General features: G+C 44.5%; 1 protein-coding gene across 5 annotated transcripts in view; it reads left to right on the top strand.

Annotated features, from left to right (window-relative positions):
• The window catches only part of KYAT1 (kynurenine aminotransferase 1), a 92,047-nt gene extending 68,728 nt beyond the window's left edge, over positions 1-23,319 (top strand). For 3 of the 5 annotated variants that reach the window (XM_082262945.1, XM_082262947.1, XM_082262946.1), the window contains 9 exons: positions 2,032-2,118; positions 3,172-3,300; positions 3,918-4,038; positions 4,188-4,264; positions 7,573-7,662; positions 10,107-10,293; positions 10,862-10,938; positions 15,607-15,693; positions 23,168-23,319. In XM_082262945.1, the coding sequence (XP_082119071.1) occupies positions 2,032-2,118; positions 3,172-3,300; positions 3,918-4,038; positions 4,188-4,264; positions 7,573-7,662; positions 10,107-10,293; positions 10,862-10,938; positions 15,607-15,693; positions 23,168-23,245 (933 nt within the window). In that variant the 3' untranslated portion in view covers positions 23,246-23,319. The remainder of the gene's footprint in view (positions 1-2,031; positions 2,119-3,171; positions 3,301-3,917; positions 4,039-4,187; positions 4,265-7,572; positions 7,663-10,106; positions 10,294-10,861; positions 10,939-15,606; positions 15,694-23,167) is intronic. The other 2 variants (XM_082262948.1, XM_082262944.1) reach the window with 1 other exon arrangement.
• Positions 23,320-23,981: the final 662 nt, after the last annotated feature.

Here is a 23,981-nt window from a genome sequence, read left to right as displayed (position 1 = left end):
ATCCGTGGTATGTAAATGTATTGAAGTATTATTTGTCTTATCAAAATTATGGCCTTCTGATAGCAATAACAGATATATTCAATTTACTTACTACTATGACACATTTGCATGTGAATGTACAATGTATATGTAAAGCGCTACGTAAATTGACAGCGCTATATAAGTACGTAGTATCGCTATTTTTAACGAAGGGACTGTTTTTTTTGTTTTTTTTTAGGTCTCCTTCTTGAATATATGGGTCATTATGACAAGCAGTATCTAGGCAGGTTGCCTACTGTGTTCATTACGTTAGGCTGCATAGGTTAGGGGATCCTTCTCTGCTCTAATTTGTGGGTTTTTCTTGGGCTCCGGCCTCCTGTCTTGTTATATATAAGTGTAGCAGGTTTTTCAGGCATTGAGCCTGATGTGGGTCTGCCATTGTTACCGGTTACCTCTCCAGCCCATGTGAGCTGCGACCCTGGGTGTGAGAATTGACACATGGACAACTCCGGCATCTTTGTTTCGTGGTTTTATTGTAGGTAAGGGGTTGGGAGAAGGGAATGAGTGGGATACTCTTTTTAGACCGCATTCACACTAGTCCGACTTGGACCACGACTTGTCAGCCTGACAAGTCGCGGTTCGTCAGGCTCCCATTGTGCGGTACAGGAGCCATTCTAATAGGAGAGACACAAGTCGCTCCGACTTAGAAAAAGGTTCCTGTCCTACTTCGGAGCGACCTGGAGGCGACTTGCATAGACATTCATTTTATGAAATCCGTGCAAGTCGCGCCGAAGTTGCGCTGCACGCGACTTCACAGGTCGCCCCCTAAGTCGGAGCGACCTAGTGGGAACCGGCACTTAGGCTCAACTAAGTACAACTTGGGACTTTATCCAGCAAAATGTCTATCAACGCTGCCTTGACGACAGCCGATGCTAGCCAACGCTCACTGACGCTTAGAACACACTGTAACTTGAAAGAAGTGCTGAATCCTCAACTCCAGGTCCAAAAGACTCAGGACTGTGGAGCATAGAACTGCTGCACGGCAAAGTCACTGACTACTCCCTCCAGCCTGGCACCGGCTAGAGGTAGCTTGTTGTGATTTCCTGTATGGCTGCAACTCTCAACTGGTACTCTGTACAATTCGGGGCCCAAACGGCAGGCACCCCCTTTACACTTTTAGTTCTTTAGAGTCCACTGACTATGTACCCCCTCTGCTACTTCAGGGTCCTCAACCTAGGTACCCCCTTTACAGCTAGCTGACACTGGATCCCAGAACCTCCTCCAGAGTGGTCTCCTCTAACTCCTTCAGGCAGACCCCCAGGGGCAATCCTCAGTACTCATGACCTGTGTAGGCTTTCCTGGGACTGGACCCCTCTCGCTCTCCGCTGGTTCTCGGCACACCGGATCCCCTCAGCTCAACTTGGCACTCTCTCTGGATCCTCAGGCGACACCCGATACATCCACTTCCTCAGACAGGAGGAGAGACAGCCATTCTCTCCCTCCTGGGACTCTGCTCCCACCAAAGATGCCGAGCCATGCCCCCCTTTCAGACTTATATCCTCCCCCAGAATCCTCAGCGACAGAATCGGCCTCCTGGGGTAGATACAAATCTGAATGTATCTCTGATTGGGTTTCCTCCACTGCCCTATCAAAAGCCTCCAACAGAGCCAGTGGGGAGACTCCCCTCCTCAGAAGACACACTTGGGAGTCATGACAACCTACCTGACAAAAAGAAACATGGCCCTGCTGTTAGGCAGACAAGGCCCACTATGCTTTTACCTAGCACCCACCTGTAGGGTGCTACTTAAGAGGGAGAGGTTCGGGGAGCTTGAGGCTAGTAGAGATCAATGCTACTACCATAATCCATGTTCCCACTGCAGACTGCTGAGGTCCTCACATCATATATTTCAATACGGGCCACAGGTTGGGCACCATGGCTCTATATATACAGACACAATATTAGTAGGGAACTATGGATGCTTATGTTTTTTTAAATATATATTTGTTTAATGATGTACTGTAATTTTTTTTATAGTATTTTATTTTTTACAGGTCATTATCATAGAACCATCATTCGACTGCTATGAACCAATGACGAAAATGGCCGGTGGACAATGTGTGTATATTCCCTTAAGACCTGTAAGTGGCTTTTTTTGTCCAATAGCAGGCTAGTTGGCTATCTGAGACATACTGTGTAAAAGGCATTAGACAGCCACGACATCCCTGCATGCCGATTTGAACAAGCTGCTTTATTCCATTGGCTTATATTACGGTATGTCTTCTGTCACGTATATGTTGACCCCCTAGGCCGAATAAACCATGTATAATAATATAGCACTAATCCCATAGGGACTGCTTGATATTCACTCTGTAGGTTCCCCCTAGTTACCAGCACCCAGCCATCAGTAAAGACAGGTCCTTAATTTTCCTTGGCTCACACTCCAATAATCAATCCAGGGGTATTTGGTTGTTTTTGGTGTTTATTGTAAAATGGGGATAGTAGAAGGAAATAGTGGGATACTCCAACTTTACCTATTTACAGTGATTGAGGACTCCTATCTTCTTTGCTTCTCTACAGGTGTAAAACCGCCAGGCTGTTGATTCATCCTGCCACTTTGGATGAATGTGGATTAAGTCTCTTATCCTTAAGATGACTTGGTGAACAACTAGTTGTCTTCAGGACACTCTCCCTAGTATCCCCTCTCTCTTCCTCCGCTGACACCCGTCCATTGACTGTCTCACTAGCAGGGGTGGCCCCCTCAGGTCAGGCTCCTTGACACAAAGTCCCTGTAGTCACGATACTGCAGTCCAAGGGTCTCCAGTGTCTCCCCTCTCAGTCAGCTTCCTTGGACCTCTGGGTTCAGCTCCTCTCAACCGCTCCTCCTGCCCTCGGGGTGACCTCCTGTGACCGCATGACACCGCTAAAGAGGAGGAGGCAGCCGCCCACTCCCTCCAGGACCCCCTCCCAGCCAAAGACCCCGCAGCACATGTTCTCCTGGCTTTTATACAGTATCCCAGAATGAACCGAGGTGACCTGCCCTCTGCCAATCATCAGGACTGTATCAAAAGCCTATACACCCGTTCGTCAGGTTTCCTCCCACTGTCCAACATGCCTCCCTGATTTATTTAACTCTTAATGTGTAAATGATAAAGATTTCCATTCTCAAACAAGTCTTTTCTTCTGATTCACAGAAGCCTACAGATGCAGGACAGCTACACAGTAGTGGGGACTGGAGGCTTGACCCGGCAGAGCTTGAAGCGAAGATCACCAAACACACCAAGGCTCTTGTGTTAAACACTCCAAATAACCCACTGGGAAAAGTGAGTGAGTATAGAAATGGGTTTGTAGCTCAGGTTTTTACATGAAGCCTATCTTCTTAAGGCAGATTAATGCAGTTGTGTACTCTTCTAATTTTCTAAATTAATTAATTTTCATACCGCTAACATTAGTACCTGAATCTGTTTTGATATTGGCTCCAGTCATCCCCCTGCACAGCAACAATTATGTTGGGTATACACGTATATTTTGTTCAGCCACCAGAACAAAGGAATCCTCCAAATGTGCTACTGTATTCTGACAGCGGGACTCCTCCGCTGTTAGAAGACACTGATCAGCACTGCAACTGATTAGCTGCAGCAGCTGATCGAATCCAACATTTTCCAGCAGCCCAATTTGACAGAAATGTATCTACTGATTGACTTCTGTTAGATAAGGAGGGCCACACACAGATCGAAATTCATCTGGTCCCTGCCGAACCGGCCGAATTTCGATCGGTGTGTACTCAGCTTAAAATTGGCCAATAACACTCTCTTGTGTTCACATGTGCTACGTGGAGAGGTCTGCAGAGTTAATGATCTATCAATGTTTTATTCTTCTATTGTCCAGTTATGAGATTCCAATTACTGCATTCACAGTTTGTGTGTTTTAATGCTTTTAGGTGTTCAGTAAGGAAGAACTGGAGGAAATTGCCAACATCTGTGTGAAATATGATTTACTGTGCTTCTCTGATGAAGTTTATGAATGGCTGGTTTATGATGGAAAACAACATCATCGAATTGGTATGTATCGGGTGCAATGATTATAGTGTATGTTCTCATTTTTAAATGCTAATAAATATTGGGAGGTACTAGATACATTTTTCAGAAAATGGTGCCTGATCTTCTACAAAACATTTTTTTACCTTGCCTTCTTCCTCTTCTCTATACAGCTAGCCTACCGGGAATGTGGGAACGTACCATCACGATTGGAAGTGCAGGGAAGACTTTCAGTGCCACAGGATGGAAGGTAATCTATTAGGTTTGAAAGGGAACCATTCACAAATAGGCTTTCCTGATAATCTGAACCCACATTCTTAAATCAATGCAGCCACAGGCCCCTTTCATATGGGCTGTCTGATCAGGTCCGCTTGCCAGTTTTTCAGACGGACATGATCGGACCCTCCATTCACCCCTATGGAGCGGTGGATGTCAGCGGTGACATGTCCACTGACATCTGCCGCTATCTGATCCGATTCTGTCCGCAAAGTCTGGCAGGTCAGATATGTAAGGCTGAAAATGGACAGGTGGTCCATTTTCACCCAATCTCCCCATAGAGAAGAGCGAGACTGGGTCTGTCTCCACTCTGCACAGTGAGCAGAGATAGACCTGCCATCCGCCTTCTCAGCAGGGATTAGCGGAGTGATCCCCCGCTGAGCAAGGGGAGTATGTCCAACAGAGGCACCTATGTGAAAGGGGCCTAACTGCTCAGCGAATAATTCATTCTTGATTATTTACTTGTATTTTCTCTCTGTCAGAGCAGAAGTGTTAAGTTGTGAGGCTGTCTTATATCCTATAAACCAATAATAGTGATGCGCCAGTCAAAAAATGATAACCAGTGATTGAATACATTTATAAGTCAGTGTCCATATAAAATAAATCAATAAATAAAATAAACTCCCAAGTGATCCTGTGTAGAACTTTCAGTGAACTGTGCACTCCCACCACCAAGTGAAATTTTTATATTTTGTCTTATATCCTACTCACTCATAAAGCTGAACTATAGCAAAGGTGCTGTCAGAATTACAAGATGTGAAATGAAAAGCTTTAAAAAAAATTAAATTTCTTTTCTCTTCAGTGGCAGCAAGGATTGATCCCCTAAGGGGCCGCTGATTTTCACAGGTTCTTTTATTCCCAGATCAGTACACAGGCAGCCAGGCACACAGCAATAGACACTCTTTCTGGCTCAGTAAACAGTCCAGGGGTGTCTTTTTGAGGCTTTATTACTAAATGAACTTGGATAGGGTGCAGGAAGCTGTGGTATACTCCAGCCACACTGTTCAGTAATAAGAGGACACTTTTCTTTGTCAAAGCTTCTTTGTACAGTCCCTCTAGAACAGGGGTGTCGAACTCCATTTCATTGTGGGCGACATCAGCATTATGGTCGCCCTCAGAGGGCCGGCTTTATCTGTAGCCCACCACCATCAGAAGTCGAGTCCCCCACCCTCCCTTACCTCACAGCACATTCCCCTTACCGAAGCAGAAAGTGCATGGTCTGGAGGTGGACCAGAGGAGTGCTGGAATAAGCTGCTGGAGTCTGCTGAATGCTGATACCAGTGGAGGTGGAGACAAGGGGGTGCTGTGGCTGCACAGAGAGGTGCAGGATCTGTAGGAGTAGTTGTGTCCTCCTCTCTGCTGCTAACTGCTGGGGTGGCAGGGGGATGGTAGAGACGAGCCTCTCTGTGGCTGCACGGGGAAGCACAGGATTTGGCAAAGGAGTTCTGTTAATCTCTGCTGCCATCTGCTGTGACAAGGTGGGGGCAGTGCCGCAGCAGAGGAGCAAGGGCCATTTAAAATGGCCTGGAGGGCCGGATTCGGCCCGTGGGCCTTGTGATTGACACATGTGCTCTAGAAGCAGCTAAGGCAATGAGCAACACCGAGACACCATAATAAATGTCCCAGTCTAAGCAAGCACTGGCACTGTTGCACACGGGATAGTAGCAGCAAACAGTCACTGGGATCCCACACTCAGGTCTGTACTCACAATGTCCCTGGATACTTGGATGCCTCCCTCCAATATCAGTCAGACATTTCTTCTGTGAACTCTCTAGGAAAAACAAAGAGGCCAATACGCTGCTCCAGGTGAGAGGTGTAATCCTAAGGACAGGCTTGACTGGGTGATAGCCCCGGCTTGCATCAGTGTATACAACTTGGGAAAGAAATTGGCTGCACACCTCCGCCAGTCCAATAGATTTTTTGAAACGTGTAAAACTGCTACAGGGACAAGGACAGAGACCATGGAAAGGTTGATGCATTTCACACTGACAACGTGCTTCTTCAAAACATTTAGGTTTTGAAGAAGCATGTTGTCAGTGTGAAACATGTCAACCTTTCCATGTCCTTGTCCTGGTGGCAGTTTTACACATGTTTTCAATAAATCTATTGGACCAGCGTAGGTGTGCAGCCAATTTCTTTCCCAAGTTGTGAACTCTCTAGACCAGATCCTCAGTAAAATCCCTTAGTTCCAGAAATTCTCAGCAAAGCGGGCCCCCCAGCTCTAACATAGCTGGTACCTCAATGAGCACATGTGGAATGTCAGCCGGGCTGCCCTTGTCTCCTCTTGGACAAGAACTGGGCAGCTGCAGAGCCCAGACTATTTATACATGCCCCAGCCACCTTCTGTGCACCCCACCCTCCTTCCTTTCCCTTCAGGGATTGGCTAGGACCACCTAAATATTCAGGTTGCTGATTTGCCTTTCCAGCCCACTATATTCTAGAATCCTCCAGAAGGCAGAGGGGAAACAATCAAATCTGCATCCCGTGAAACCAAAAACTGCTCAAAGCAATCACAAGCTGATTACAGGGGAGCCAAAAACAAAATTTACCTACCCATCCTAAAAACCTATTTGGGAGGATGCTACACTAGGTAAACATTGTTGCTTTGCCAGGGAGAGAATGCAAGTGAAGATCAGGCTACACATTGAGGGGAAAGGCTGCACTAATATAACATATAACAAGAAAAATTTAGTGATTCCAATTCTTACAAATTCCTCCTGATTAACTGAGATTCTTTAAGAAGATTTTCCACTAAACTGACCATGGCTCATTTTCTTAAAAATCTTAATTTATTTGTTGCATATTGCCTAATAATACCATTTTACAATACTGGCCAGAATGATAAAAACCTATTCTAACAAAATGAATCTTTGTAGTTAGCTATTTTTTTTTTTTCATGAACATTATAAATATGGTCCTAATGTGGAAGGTCGTAGTGTGAACTGATATATATATTTTTTTAAACAAATCTTATCAGTTCCAAGGCAGCAGATCCATTAAATAAGGGGGGTAAATTCATGTCAATGAATCTGGTTTTTCTAAATTGTTTCCTTGATTTGTTTTTTTTATTTTATTGATAGGATGAGATCTCCCATACTTTAGTCTTCATTGTTGAAGGGTAGATATTGGCTAATTGTGTTAGTCAGTCAGTCTGTTTCCAGGGTTTTGGGATGCATGGTTTTTCAATAGGTGGATTATAAGGTAGCCGGTTGAGATGGGAAAGGCCCATATCTCCCAGATCAACGTAATATACCGGTTTAAATATTAAATGTTTTGTTACAGGTTGGCTGGGCTTATGGGCCTGATCATCTTCTTAAACATCTCAGAACAGTCCATCAAAATTCTGTATATCACTGCGCAACTGGAGCCCAGGTAAGGCAGCATGCTAGAGGACCATCATCTTAGTATGGATCCCAAGCAGACAGATAGCATGATCTCACATAGGGAATAGGCTTAAAGCGGAGTTCCGCCCCCCCCTCTCCCCCCCCTCTACAAATACTGTAGCTGCTGACTTTTAATATTGGGACACTTACTTATCCAGGGATCCCGCAATGTTGGCACCCTAGCCAATTTTTGGATTGGCCCTCGGGTGCTGCCGCTGCCATTTGTGGCAAGGGAAACTGACCGCTCCCCTAAAGTGCATGTGTGAAACGCGCTGCCCTTTATAACTGGCGGAGGAAGGAGGAGGGGGGGCCAAGTCTGAGGGACCTCGCCGCAGCTGAGTCTCATGGAAGTCGGGACGGGTACCTGTCAAAAACAGTTACCATTCCCCCCCCCCCCTTCTCCGAAAGGTGGCACATGTGGCACCAGAGGGGGGGGGAGGAAGCAGGTAAGCGTAGCTTCCACTTTTGGGTGGAACTCGGCTTTAAAGTGTAAATAAAGGCAAAACTTTATAAAAAGAAAGTTTTGAATAGAGTGGAGAGGAATTAGAACCCCTGTTAGATTTTTATTGCTGTCTGTGTCCCTCTTAGGGAGATTCACCCTCTCCATTTGTCCTGTTTACCGGTATCATCCAAAGTAAAAGAAAATCCCAAATCGTGGGTTGTCCCCCAGAAAGGTAATAGAGGGGCAAACTTCCAATGGGGACACTAGTTCTGGTGACACACCTGAATACCCTCACTTTGAAGAGATTTCCCCTCATTTCCTGTTTCGGCTATGGGATAGGAAGTGAAGGGAAAACTCCTCCCCTATCGGACCCAGATGCCAAAAAAATGACTGGGGTTGTAACTCTCACCTTACTCTATCCAAATTTGAAAAATAAAAAGTTTTGACTTTTGTTACCTTTTCTAATTTCTAAGTTACCCATCAGCTTAACTCCCTTGTTTTAATGGCTGTGAAGACATAGGATACTTAGTGATGGTGCGGGCCTTGCCCAAGAGTAGCTAGTTTTGGATCGGAAACAAAAGGTTTTATAAAGGCTAAATTGAAAATTTTAATAAAACTTTACTACTTCAACACCTCTTCTGAGTTACCCTGTACATTGATTCTTTAACCACTTGCAGACCGCCGCCCGACTATATACGGCGGCGGTCAGCCCCTCCCTGGCAAAGTGACCTACCGGTACGTCACTAGCCTGGGAGCGAATAGGGGGCGAGCGCGCGCCCCCGGAGGCACGCTCCCGCCCCTGCTCGTACCCGATGAAGCCGGCGCGTGTGACCGGCGGACCCGATGTCCGCCGGTCACTTGCGATTGTCGGGTAGAGAGGGAGAAAGGCAGGCGGCTAATGTAAACAAAGCCGCCTGTCATTCTCCCCTGTGTAAAAGCACAGATCACTCAGTCCTGCTATGTAGGACCGTTGATCTGTGCTGTTACACACACAGCAACATCCAATGACAGTTAGAAACACGCCCCTAGGGACACACTTAACCCCTCCCTCTCCAATAAAGTTAACCCCTTCCCTCCCAGTGTCATTATTACAGTAACAGTGCATATGTATAGCACTAATTACTGTAGTAATGTCACTGGTACCCCCAAAAGTGTCAAAAATGTCAGTCAAGGGTCCGATCTGTCCGCCGCAATGTCGCAGTACCGCAAAAAAAAACGCAGATCTCCGCCATTACTCGTTCAAAAAAAAAACCAACAAAAATGATAAAAATCTTTCCCTTAGTTAGTAAACGCAATAACTTTTGCGCAAACCAATCAAAATACGCTTATTGTGATTTTTTTTTTTACCAAACATGGGTAGCAGAAAACAAATTGGCCAAAAATTTTAAAAAATTTTGATTTTTACATTTTTTTGGGGGGGGAATTTCATGTTTTCATTGTTATTTTTGCAAAATTGTTGCTCTTTTTTTGTTTATAGCGCATGATCAAAAAATCGCACAGGTGATCAAATACCACCAAAAGAAAGCTCAGTTTGTGGGAAACAAAAGGACGTCAAATTCATTTGGGTACAGCGTCGCACGACCGCGCAATTGTCTGTTAAAGTCACGCAGTGCCGAATCGCAAGATACCCCCTGGTCGTTTAGCAGCCAAATCCTCCGGGGCTTAAGTGGTTAATGGCTGTGAAGACATAGGATACTTAGTGATGGTGCGGTCCTTGCCCCATAGTAGCTAGTTTTGGATTGGAAACAGGTTTTATAAAGGCTAAATTGAAAATTTAATAAAACTTTACTACTTCAACACCTCTTCTGAGTTACCCTGTATATTGATCTTTAAACGGCTTACAAAAATGACTCTTGCATGTACAGTACTTGCAGTTGCCTGATGGACAATAGTAGTCAAATAGTAGTAAAAGATTGAAAAAACAATGGCGCATCGAGCTGTCGTTGGAAATATTCTCCTTGACTAATCACGATCCATTGTTTGCCCTTCAGGAGGCCGTAGCTCAGGGATTTCAGAAAGAGCTGGAAAGACTGGGACAGCCAGAAAGTTACTTTATACAACTGCGGAATGAGCTGCAGAAGAAGCGAGAGCGACTATACCGCTGCCTTACAGAGGTGGGGATGAAACCGGTCATGTCCCAAGGTTCTTACTTCATGATTGCTGACATCTCCCGCTTCAGTAAGTCTGCCTGTACACTATATTTATTAATACTTTAGTGCAGCCAGGGTTGTGCTGCTAGAATTTATTAAAGCAAACAATATGTATATTTTTCCTCAATTAGCAGCAATATTAGCCTACTGGAGCACTAGTTAACACGTGGTGTTTTTAAAGAAATCATATTAAGGACAGTCACGATTGAATTTGATTACAGGATATTCGCATATTACTTAAGGAGCAACACTGTATTGTTAATTTCATTTCATATTTTTTTCTTTTCTTTTTTTTTTTTTGTGGACACACATTGTTTAAAAAAGCTAGCGTCTCAAACACAAAAGATTTTACATGTTTTTTTGGCGCATACCAAAAATTGATGGCATCTGCTTACTGAGTTATTAGAAAGTTCAATAGGAGGCGCCATTTTATTTTTTTTAATAGAGATACTAATGTTAGATTCTAGTTGGAGGATGAGGACTATAGCACAATTTTTCATTTACACAGATTACTATGAAATAAAACCCTGGACAGGGTTATTTAAATGTGTCATTAATTGTGTTCTTGAACTTTTTTTTTTTTTTTTTTCTCACAGAAGCTGAAGTTCCTCCTCCCACTGACAGCACTTTACCTTATGATAACTACTTTGTGAAGTGGATGATGAAGAATAAAGTAAGTATTCTGTAAACCTCTTCTAATGGTGTACTCCAAAAATTTCACCCACCATAAAATTGGTGGTCCTTTTATCTAAAGCTGCAAAATCTAAAATAAAGCCCAAAAACCCACACCCAAATGTTGGTACTATCTGGATTCATAACAAAGCTGCAGAACAGATACCATCCATCTACTCTTTTAATTGATAGCTGATGCTAGATTCTTAAAAAAAGAACTATAGGAAAGTTTTTTGGATAGAGCAAAGGAGGGTAGTAACCCCCTGTCAGATTTATTTTTTGCAATCCATTGCCAAGATTTTCCTTCACTACCTGTCCCTGTCTTATAGTTTACATACACTTTAAGCCTGGGTTCACACATTTGCAATGCGGGAACCAGCGCGATTCTAGTGCGGGTTTCCGCATCGCATCTCTTATTGCAGGCAGTTCACATTGCTCTCTGCGAACCGCTGCGGGTGTCAATGTAAAGAAAATTGCAGAAAGGCAATACAATAATAGTAAAACCAACCACCGCGCCAAAAATTAATAAAAAAACAATATTGAATGATTATAGAAATAGCACCTATAGTAAAACTAGAAATGTCTAAATGCTGCCATTAAATAAACATATATGGGGAAAACATGCAGAAAAATGAAAATCACCAAACAGCTAAGGCAGCGCTGGTAAATAAACTAAATGCATTGAAATAACCAAGTCCATGCATTGTCCATAAATGAAGCAGTAAGACTATCACCAAACGTGATAGGTGATAAGCAGAGATGAATTACTGGGTTTAGTCCTGTCAGTGCCTTCACCACACCTCATGTGATCATCTCCCCTTTGAATAGAATACTCACCGTATCACGGACATAAATGCGCCTTGATTAAGTAATGGTGTATTGGAATCACCCAGCGTCATAAATCCACCTTACATTCACATAGACAGCTCACCCATCAGTCCATCCATAAACCAATGTGCATGCAATGAAGAGATGAGGTATATGGCATAATATAGTTTTAAACCTTTCTTGCCCCCAATCGCCCATTAAAATTGCACCTACCATATATACTCGAGTATAAGCCAAGTTTTTCAGCACATTTTTTTGTGCTGAAAACGTCCCCCTCGGCTTATACTCGAGTCATAAAAAAAAAAAATGTTCCCGGCCGGCCCGACATGCACGTTCGGGAATAGCCAAACGTATACGAGCTTTCCAGAGCGGCGGCGGAGCATGCTCGATGACGTGTTGGTGCCGGGCGGCGCCATTTTTAAATCTAAGGGGCCTCAGGAACAGGTAAGTGAGACTCCTCCACAGCCGCACAACCTGCTGTTATGCGGGGCTGCGGGCATACTACAAGAGATGCAGCGCTGCGGGCATGGTATACCTGTACCATGCCCGCAGCACTGCATCTCCTGTAATATGCCCGCAGCCCCGCATTCTCTTGTACCATGCCCACAGCCCTGCATTCTCCTGTACCATGCCTGCAGCCCTGCATTCTCCTGTACCATGCCCGCAGCCCTGCATTCTCCTGTACCATGCCCGCAGCCCTGCATTCTCCTGTACCATGCCCGCAGCCCTGCATTCTCCTGTACCATGTCCGCAGCACTGCATTCTCCTGTACCATGTCCACAGCACTGCATTCTCCTGTACCATGTCCGCAGCACTGCATTCTCCTGTACCATGCCCGCAGCCCTGCATTCTCCTGTACCATGCCCGCAGCCCTGCATTCTCCTGTACCATGCCCGCAGCCCTGCATTCTCCTGTACCATGTCCGCAGCACTGCATTCTCCTGTACCATGTCCACAGCACTGCATTCTCCTGTACCATGTCCGCAGCACTGCATTCTCCTGTACCATGCCCGCAGCCCTGCATTCTCCTGTACCATGCCCGCAGCCCTGCATTCTCCTGTACCATGCCCGCAGCCCTGCATTCTCCTGTACCATGTCCGCAGCACTGCATTCTCCTGTACCATGTCCACAGCACTGCATTCTCCTGTACCATGTCCGCAGCACTGCATTCTCCTGTACCATGCCCGCAGCACTGCATTCTCCTGTACCATGCCCGCAGCACCGCATTCTCCTGTACAATGCACGCAGCACTTCATTCTCCTGTACCATGCCCGCAGCCCTGTATTCTCCTGTACCATACCCGCAGCCCCTGTTTTGGGTCTTTTGGTGGTCCAGTTGGGTCCAGTAGCTGCTGCATTTCCCACCCTAGGCTTATACTCGGGTCAATCATTTTTCCCATTTTTTTGTGGTAAAATTAGGGGACTCGGCTTATATTCGGGTTGGCTTATACTCGAGTATATACGGTACATGGTATACAAAAAACACAAGCTATAAACGCCACTGTGATTGGCGTAAACTGAGTATCTCACAGCTACTTGCTGACGTACTGCAAGCCTGGTGATTCCCGGGTTCCTCCAAGTCCGCCGTCACACTCCACTCGTCACTTGGCTACAGAGGCCACGTGATCACGCCGCGGACGCGTTTTGTCATTCCGTCTGATATGATCCGGAGTGAGCCGTGATAGTATAGGCGCAGTGGCCGCTCACCTCACTGCACCTTTTAAGGTGCTTTTTTGCCGATATCTAGCCCGGGGGTAAGATGCTGGGCTTCTCTGATAGCTCCGACCTCCACACCTTATTTCATCGATCCCGACTTTGCTCCAACGGTACCAGTATACTCCGGAAAAGAAAGTAATAATGCCCAATCGTGAAGCATGTAACAACTGAACACTACCAACTCCACTTTGTAATGATGAGTCCATTAGGAGTTGGATTGATGTGTGCGATTCGGATTTTATGATCTTCTTACATCTTTTATTGCTTTTTAAGTAGTAGTTTTATACAATTTACAGTGATATATTTATGGAATTATTTATGGAATATTTTACATGGTGATTCCCGTTTTTATCTTATCATAGGAGTTCTTATTGAACGTGTGATTTTGGGTAGCTCAGCCTGAGCCCCGTTGAGATTTTTCCCACTAGCGCAGACTCATTTTGCATATTAACAATAATATTGGTATTTAGTGAAAATACTAGAGCCGGCTGCATGTGGGATAGGATTTGATCCTAATCTCACAGCCGTTTAAGTTTCTCCATTAGCCGCAACACATTTTAGGAATTCCTCCTATTCAGATACTCAAGTGACAGCGCGCATATCACCCCCTTTCCATATTAATTAGATTACCCACCATATATTAACCCACAGGTCTGCTCCTAGAGCTTTGTTCTGAAGTCTACCACTTCAAGCTAATAATAAACATATGTTTTTATCTTATTGAACATGTATAATAAAACCCTTTCAAATGTGCATTTAACAGACTAAACCAAAGCAAATAAGAGAATGTTTACTTGCTGCCTAAAATATCTCACTGACCTTTAAATTCAAAGTAATGAGATAATCCATGTATTTACTGAAGCTCAATCAGTGGTCATAAAGTTATGGCTGATTAGTGAACAATGTTGTCTAACAAAACCCTTTCAATGCTGCATTTAACAGGCTAAATGAGCAAAAGGGAGAATTTTAATTTGTAGGGTTTACATACACTTTAAGCCTGCGTTCACACATATGCGATGCGGGACCCAGCACGATTCTAGTGCGGGTTCCTGCATCGCATCCCCCTTTGCAGGCAGTTCACTCTGCCCTCTGCGAACTGCTGCGGGTGTCAATGTAAAGTTAATTACACCCCCAGATCGGTTCGCAGATCGCAGTGCAAATTGTGAATTCGGACAGGAATCAGATCGCATGGGTGTGAACAGTGTGGGGAAAAAAAAAGGTTCCTGCCATACAAATGTATGCATTGCACCCAAAAATTGGGATATATATTACGTTTGTGTCCATTAAAATTAAATTTAGTGTATTTTATATATTATATATAAACCCTTGCATTTTGTATCGTGTGACATAAAAAAATGGAAGCTACCACAATTCTACTTTCCAGAGTCTTTGCTTTCAATAAATATATCTTGGAGCTTTTAACGAATCTGCAGGCCTAAAATGTGCATATAATATATGCGCGCAAAAACGGATCTGGCAGCAAGAGGGTTTAGATAATAGATCAGCATATAAAAAGGCAAGTGACTAAGTATCCTTTCACACGGGCGGTGCGCCAGAAGGAGTCAGTTCTGCTCATCGGGGGGATCGATCCACCGATCCCCGCTGAGCAGGCGGATGACGGCTACATCTCCGCTCTGTGTGCAGAGACGGAGCTGTCAGATCCCCGCTCTCCTCTATGGGAGATCGGATGAGAACGGACCACCTGTCCATTCTCATCCGATCCTCCAGACGGAGGAAAAATGGGGTTTCCATCCATCCAGATTTCAGACTGGATCTGATCAGATAGCAGCGGGTGTCAGTGGAGATGTCTCCACTGACATTCGCCGCTCCATAGGGCTACATGGAGCATCCGATCCGGTCCGCCTGAAAAACTGACAGGCGGATCGGATCAGAAAGTCCGTTTGAAAGGGGCCTTACAAGGCAGAGGACGACCATCTGAATAGCAGCTGGTATTGATGGATGTATTCAAGTGTAAGCTCACAAGATTATAGCACAGTGTATTATACAGTTGGAGTGTGAGTTTGTCCTCCTATCTGATTTGGCTTTCATATGCCAATCAGTCAACGTGTAATGCTCTTTGAAAATTGTCTCGTATTCAATAAACTTTACTCTCTATTTCCTTTGCAGCAGCTAGCAGCGATCCCTATGTCTGCTTTTTACAGTGTACCGCACAAGACATTGTTTCAAAACTACATCAGGTTCTGCTTTGTAAAGGTAAGTGGATACAGTGCATCCTGAAGGTATTCACAGCCCTTCACTTTTTCCATACTTTTTGTTACAGCCTTATTCCAAAATGGATTAAATTCATTGTTTTTTTTTTTTTTAAATCTTTGCAAATTTATTAAAAATAAAAAACAAAAAATAAAAAATTACAGGTACAGAAGTATTTACAGCCCTTGCCATGACACTCAAAATTGAGCTCAGGTGCATCCTTCTTCCACTGATCATCCTTGAGATGTTTCTACCACTTGATTTGAAGTCCATCTGTGGTAAATTCAGTTGACTGGACATGATTTGGAAAGGCACACACCTGTCTATAGAAAGTCCCCTCAGTTAACCATGCATGTCAGAGCACAAACCAAGTCGAAGGGATTGTCTGTAGGCCTCTGAGACAGGATTGTATCGAGACACAGATCTGGGGAAGGGTACAGAAAAATGTCTGCAGCATTGAAGGTCCCAATGAGCACAGTGGACTCCATCATCAAGAAAATAGAAGAAGTTTGGAACCGCCAGGACTCTTCCTAGAGTGGGCCGCCCTGCCAAACTGAGTTATCGGGGGAGAAGGACCTTAGTCAGGGAGGTGACCGAAAACCCGATGGTCACTCTGACAGAGCTCCAGCATTTCTCTGTGGAGAGAGGAGAACCTTCCAGAAGAACAACCATCTCTGCAGCAATCCACCAATCAGGCCTGTATGGTAGAGTGATCAGAGGGAAGCCACTCCCCAGTAAAAGGCACATGACAGCCCGCCTGGAGTTTGCCAAAAGGCACCTGAAGGAGTCTCAGACCATGAGACCATGTGAAACAAAATTCTCTGGTCTGATAAAACAAAGATGGAACTCTTTGGCCTGAATGGCAAGAGTCATGTCTGGAAGAAACCAGGCACCGTTCATCACCTTGCCAATACTATCCCTACAGTGAAGCATGGTGGTGGCAGCATCATGCTGTGGGGATGTTTTTCAGCAGCAAGACCTGGGAGACTAGTCAGGATCAAGGGACAGATGAATGCAGCAATGTACAGAGACATTCTTGATGAAAACCTACTCCAGAGCACTTAGACTGGGGCGAAGGTTCATCTTCCAACAGGACAATGAACCCTAAGCACACAGCCAAGATAACAAAGGAGTGGCTACGAGACAACTCTGTGAATGTCCATGAGTAGCCCAGCCAGAGCCCAGACTTGAACACACCTCTGGAGAGATCTGAAAATGGCTGTGCACCGACGCTCCCCATTCAACCTGATTGAGCTTGAGAGGTCCTGCAAAGAAGAATGGAAGAAACTGCCAAAAAATAGGTGTGCCAAGCTTGTAGCATCATACTCAAAAAGACTTGAGGCTGTAATTGGTGCCAAAGGTGCTTCAACAAAGTATTGAGCAAAGACTGTGAATACTTATGTACATAGGATTTTTTTTTTTAACTTCTTTCAGGTTGTCATTATTGGGTATTGTTTGTAGAATTTTGAGGAAAAAAATTAATTCAATCCATACATAACAAAATGTGTATGGTAATACTTTCCAGATGCACTGTATGTGAGGCTTCAGGAGTATGCAGTTGGCAACAGCATCACATATGCTTAGCTAGCCATAAACTGATTAAAATTCAACCAGTACAGCAGAGACCTTCCGAATTTAGTCGTGTGTCGCTGTCGCCACCCAACAGAAGTAGATGATTTCACTGATTTCTGTTGAAGGGACATATTGGAAAATTTTCCTTGATCAGCGGCTACAGTTAATCAGCTGCAGCCATTGATCAGTTTATTCTGACAGTGGATGATGCTGCTGTCAAAATACAATGTTCAATGTTCGGGGAGGATGCCTTAAACAAACTCATTTGTGTGGATGGAGGTATCTGGATGAACAAAAAAGAAAATAAAAAAAAGCTAACCATGCATGGTCAGTTTAAGGATAACAAGTTAATTATCAGTTTTATGCTCCAATTTACTAATACTAACAAGCTCTCAAAACATTTGAATTTGTCAGTAATGTCCAAAGTTCCTTTGTTTTAAAGTGTTACTAAACCCTGGACCCTTCACTCACTATATCTGGTCTCCCCAGGAGCCTGCAGTCACTATATCTGGTCTCCCCAGGAGCCTGCATTCACTATATCTGGTCTCCCCAGGAGCCTGCAGTCACTATATCTGGTCTCCCCAGGAGCCTGCAGTCACTATATCTGGTCTCCCCAGGAGCCTGCAGTCACTATATCTGGTCTCCCCAGGAGCCTGCAGTCACTATATCTGCTCTCCCCAGGAGCCTGCAGTCACTATATCTGGTCTCCCCAGGAGCCTGCATTCACTATATCTGGTCTCCCACAGTACACAGAACATGGAAATGCAATTATTTTAGTAAATATAAATTGCTAAATCCCTTTTTTCATCAGCAGTATTTAGCAGTCTTGTGACTTCTATCAGTGTCCGGCCGAGCACTGCTTAAAGCTTGTAAGTGGAGTTTTTATCCTCTTCCGACTGTCCTATGAGGCTCCCTGACCCCTGACCCTCTGTCTGGAGAGTGCTGATTAGCCCTGTGCTGATCACATGCACCCTCCCTTCCCAAATAAAAAACCTCTTTAGAAATACACACCAAACTGAGCATGTGCAGAGTGCCCCCAAGACTCTGTACTATCAGCAGATGGATTGAGGACTGTGGAAGAAGGGGAGGATCAGAGAAGACCAGATCAAACAGCCTTTTTACACAATGCGGAGGAATAACCCCTTAGGTTCAACAATGATTATAATGAGCATTTTACTGCATATGCAGACTGATTTCAGTGTTGTGGGTTTAGTAACACTTTAACTGAGATAAAAGTTAATTTACAGCCTACAAAGGCATTCTTCATTTTTGACCTGTTTGTTTTCAATAATAATTAATATGAACCTGTACTGTGCCACACTAGGCAACAGGATCTGTTTGACCAAAAACAAGACTGTCTAAAGGCTCGAAGAAGCCCTGTGACCCTTTCTAGCCAGGAGCCAATACAGTGGGGAAAATAATTATTTGATCCCCCGTAGATTTTTTAAGTTTGCCCACTTACAAAAAAATGAAGGGTCTATAATTTTTATCATAGGTGTATTTTAAATGATAGAGACAGAATATCAACCAAAAATCCAGAAAACACACATGATACAAATGTTCTAAACAGAGTTGCAGTTCAGTGAGTAAAATAAGTATTTGATCCTCAAGCAAAACAAGTACATGGTGGAGAAACCCTTGTTGGCGAGCACAGAGGTAAGACGTTGTAAATGGTGACCAGGTTTGCACACATCTCAGGAGGGTATTTGGTCCACTCTTCATTACAGATCTTCTCTAAATCCTTGAGGTTTTTTGGCTGTCGTTTGGCAACTCGAAGTTTTAACTCCCTCTATAAATTTTCTATAGGCTAGGCCACTCCATGAACCTAATGTGCTCATTCTTGAGCCACTCATTTGTTGCCTTGGCGGTATGTTTTGGGTAAAAAGAGATTTACACCGCTCAGGCAGTTGGAACTTCACAGCCAGCCATTGGTGCAGGACCTCGGATCACCACCTCAAACAGGATACAAGAGAAATAGCCGCACACCAAGCGATGGCTCACGATGAAAGGCTTTATTAAACAAGGATGCAAGGTACAGCAAAATGGATGGTAGACATGTTTCACACGACTCACAGCGTGCTTGCCTTTCATCGTGAGCCATCGCTTGTATCGGGTATGTTTTGGGTCACAGTCATGCTGGCAGACCCATCCAAGACCCATCTTTAGTGTTCTGGCTGAAGGAAGAAGGTTCTCCTACAAGATTTTGCAATACATGGCCCTGTCCATTGGCATTTGTATCATGTGTTTTTTCTGTTTCTGGATTTCTGGTTGATATTCTAGCAACACAAAAAAACGGGTATGATGGCGCTCCCGGACGAAATGACATGAAAAAGAAAGAAAAAACTTATGTGCTGCTCAGGATCTGGATAATAAACTTAAACTTGTTTATTAAAATCAATAAAATTGGCTCCCGGTCAAGGAAAAAACAATGGTGTGCCAGGGGAGTAATGCTGAGCATGTAGACTCAAACAGCAAGGAGGACCCAGAGGCAGGGAAACAACGCCTTACCACCAGTAAGGTCTGGACAGTGTGTCACCTGTAGATGGGCTGACCGACAGCCTCGATCGGATCGGGAGCCTTTGCTGCGGGTGAGTCTCCAGATGGAGCGATGCCTGGGGTGAGGAGAGGTTGATGGAAGGATGGTGTCCTCAAACCCCGACCTGCAGATCCGGTGGTGGTGCGCGCCCGAGGTGGCAGAGGCCGCTGCTCGTCAGTCCCTGCTGACGCGGCGCCGGGAGATGACGTCACCAGGCGCCTCGCGCCGATGTGCACACCAGGGGCTGAGTCCACGATGTAACCGGAAGTGTGGAGGTGGCTCAACAACGACCCGGCTCTTGCATCACCAAAGAGTCACCTGGCGGAGCTAATGGAAAATGCCACAATTGGAGGGAAATGACATGTTTCGGGCCAAGCCCTTCTTCAGATCTCCTGTGGCTAACTGATAATGGCACATATGTAGGGTATGGGGAGGAAGAGGCGCTGCCCCCCACTCTCTGGCTCCACCTTGTGTCCAATCATGATAAATATAAAACCATAACATAATGACATACAAAACAAAAACATACCAACAAATATCATGGAAAATGAATGGAAGAAAAATATAAAGACAATATGTGAAGATTGTGTGAGAAAAAAAAAAAAAAAAAAAAAAATTTTATTTTAAAAAAGACAAAAGACAACCTTGAGCCCAACTAAGAGGAAGTTACACCACAGTGTAAGCATCGAGCTCCTCGTTCAACCCATGGGGAGACAGAGTGTTAAGCTTATAAATCCAGAACGTCTCTCTCTTGCAAAGCAAGGAGAGACGTTCATTACTGGACAAGGAACCCTTGGGTACGCACTCAACCGCCCACACCCTAAGGTCCTGTACTAGGCTCTTATGGTGGGTGGCAAAGTGTCGGGGCACACTATGGGGTGGTTTCCCATTTTTGGTATTTAGTCCCTGCAAAATACCTCTACGGTGCTCACCAATCCGTGTGCGCAAATGACGGATGGTGCGGCCTACGTAAAGTAGATTGCAAGGACATTGTAATATATATACCACATATTCTGTGGTGCAAGTGATGAATTGGCGTATGCTGTAGCTCTTGCCAGAGGAGTCACAGAAGGATTCACGGCCATGCTGAATGAAACAACATGTGAGGCACCCTCTTTTCCTGCACTGAAAGGTGCCTACTTTGTCGCTGAAATATGACCTGATGTCCAAGGGCCTATTGGATGTGGATGCGTTGATTTTGCTGGGAGCTATGACATTCTTGATGGTCCGTGCCCTCCTGTAGACCACATGGGGGGCTGCTGGAAGATGGGGGCCTAATCTGGGATCAGAAAGTAATATTGACCAATGTTTCTGCAGAATGTGGGAAATATGTCTGAAGTTATTGTTAAACCCGGTAATGAATCGGGCTTTAGGGATGGTTTGCAAAGTGGAGGTGGGCCCAGATGGGCGGGAAGGGGATGTGTCCCTGCACTCAGTGAATGCCTTTAGAACCAACGCCTCCGGGAATCCCTTTTCCAAAAAACTCACTCTCATGAGTTGACCCTGGGTTTCATAATCTTCCAGACGGGAACAGTTTCTGCGTAACCGCAGAAACTGTCCCTTAGGAATATTAGTCTTCCAAGATGGGTGGTGGCAACTCTCATAATGGAGATAAGAGTTGCCAGCCACCGATTTGATGTGATTGAGGGTCACAATCGCGTTTTCGGCGTGTGTGAGCTCCAGGTCAAGGAAGACCAGACGCACAGGGTCTATAACATGGGTAAAGGATAACCCGAAGGTGTTGCTGTTACAGTGGTCAACGAAGGCCTGGAAGTTGTCGAGGTCCCCGTCCCAGATGATCAGAACATCGTCTATGTAGCGGCCATAATAGACTAGATGTTTGGAGAACGGGTTGTTGTGCCAGACCTGGAACTCTTCCCACAGTCCCATCGTCAGGTTGGCATAGCAGGGTGCAAAACTTGCACCCATCGCTGTGCCATGGGTTTGTAAATAAAATTTGTCCAAAAAGGAAAAATAATTATGTTCAAGACAAAACCGTGTACCCTCCACTAGAAAGGCAACCTGGCGGGAATTAAGTTGGCCATCCTTGGTGAGAAAATGTTTTTTCTTTCTTTTTCATGTCATTTCGTCCGGGAGCGCCATCATACCCGTTTTTTTGTGTTGCTATTCTCTCCACCCAGTTGGAATCTGGGTTAGGGTAGGCAGCAGCCCAGACTTGGACGTGACATTGAAGGTGGACCCTTTTGGGACATTGTCCGACCCCATTATCCCAGCCCCGCCGTCTGATTATCGCAACCACAGCGCCAGGACTTTTTTGTTTACACTGGTTGATATTCTATCATATCATGTAAAATACACTTATGATAAAAAATTATAGACCCTTCATAAAATTATAGACCCTTCATTTCTTTGTAAGTGGGCAAATTCACAAAATCTGAAGTGGATCAAATACTTTTTTTCACCCACAGTATGTGAAGCCTCCTAGTGCATTGAAGTTCTGATATTTGACAGTTTCAATACAGGGAGTAGGGTCTTAATCTCAGCTTGATCAAAAATTTGAGGATCTATGTACAGCCTAAGCCTAGGATTTAGGAGTGCACCACGGGGACTTGGGAATCAATGTGAAAGTGGAACTAAACCTATCTTTTTAATGGTTCCGGAAAATTGTGACATTCCAAAGGATGCCATCAATGATAACTGTCAGTTGCTTGAGTTCTTAACCGTCAAGTTTTTTTGAAAAGTTGATGGCTGCGCTGGACTGACCTGCTCGATTGAGGGTTTGTGGGTGGGTGGTAGGTGAGAGAGGGACACTAGGGGAAATTAACTCCCAATCAATCTGGCCCGACTGGATGAAAAAAGGCAGTGGACCCTTGTTAAGGGGCCTGGGCTGCTACCTTAAGCTACGGCCTAGTGGTCTTTCCAAAGTTTCTAGTGGTGGTCGGTTAAAGGAGCACCCAAGATCAGCAATAAGAATCCCATTTGAATCAAAAGATCGTCGTTTTATTATGCTGTCGGTTGCAGATTCGAATAGCAACATTTATGCCCTGAAGAAGGGGGGAGTCTCTGTTCTCCTGAAACGCGTTGGCTTTACCATGTTCTGCTACCAATAAAGCGACGATCATTTGATCCAAGTGGGATTCTTATTGCTGATCTTGGGCGCTCCTTTAACCGACCACCACTAGTAACCAACTGTCAAGGCACCAAATGGCTGGTGTCCATCACAAATGCAGCACCATGGCAACTGCAGATCCAGAGGTTAAAATGGCAGCTTCCTTGGCTGTAAAGGGTAGGAGGATTTAGTTCCACTTGAAGATTAACACAGGTTCTTACAGATTCCGTGGGGTGTTTTTATCTTTAAATAAGGTGCGTTGGGACACTGCGCTGACTTTTTTTGCTTTTTTTGTTTAGGAGGATGCTACATTGGATGCTGCAGAGAAGATATTACAGAAGTGGACCACTGAGTCAGCTGGACAAAAGGAACTGTAGTCAACCATGGCTTCTTAAAGATGAAGCAGCTTATAAGTATAAGAGGACTGACTCCCATCTGATTTCAGTACTGTAGTCGTGTACTACTCCTTTGAAATAAATAGTGCTGCTGTTGGAGCCTATAGTCCATGGTGATGGTGATATCCCTGTAAGACTGTAAGCCAGATAATGAGTTGATAACTACACCCCTCACATCTATGTAAATATTTTATTATATTTTATATCATGAAAAGATCTAAAATATTTACAAAAATGTGAGGGGTGTACTCACTTATGTATTAGTTTTTTTAGTTTCTGTTACTGATTAGGTTCGGTAAGCAGCCTACCTTCATTTAGTCTGCTACAGAGTATGTATAGTTTGTAGGTCACTAAATATAGGAATTAATCTGCAATGAAGGTTAGTTAAACGTAAAGTGATATACATAGCTACCGAGAACTGCTGTGTGATCTCCATTCTAAATGGCACTTTTTGACATTGGTTAAAGCCAGCCAACACTGGGCTCCAAGATTTGCCTTACCTCTTATAAATATTGTAAAATACCGGAACCTACTGTAAAGCCACTTTTCTTAGTAGAATGGGTATTTGAAAAATGTGCAATAAAAGATTTTCTCTTTAATTTCTGAGTAATGTTTGATTGAACACTCTGGGGTTGATTTACTAAAACTGGAGAGTGCACACTCGGCTTCTAACTTAAGCTTGTTCAAATAATCTTTGACAAAAAAATAAACTTGGAAG

The sequence above is a fragment of the Pelophylax lessonae genome (genome assembly GCF_965119305.1).
Source record: "Pelophylax lessonae genome assembly, chromosome: 7".
In the NCBI taxonomy this organism is placed as follows: Eukaryota; Metazoa; Chordata; class Amphibia; order Anura; family Ranidae; genus Pelophylax; species Pelophylax lessonae.
Note: the sequence above shows the minus strand (reverse complement) of the source record. Positions and strands in the feature narration are given on the sequence as shown.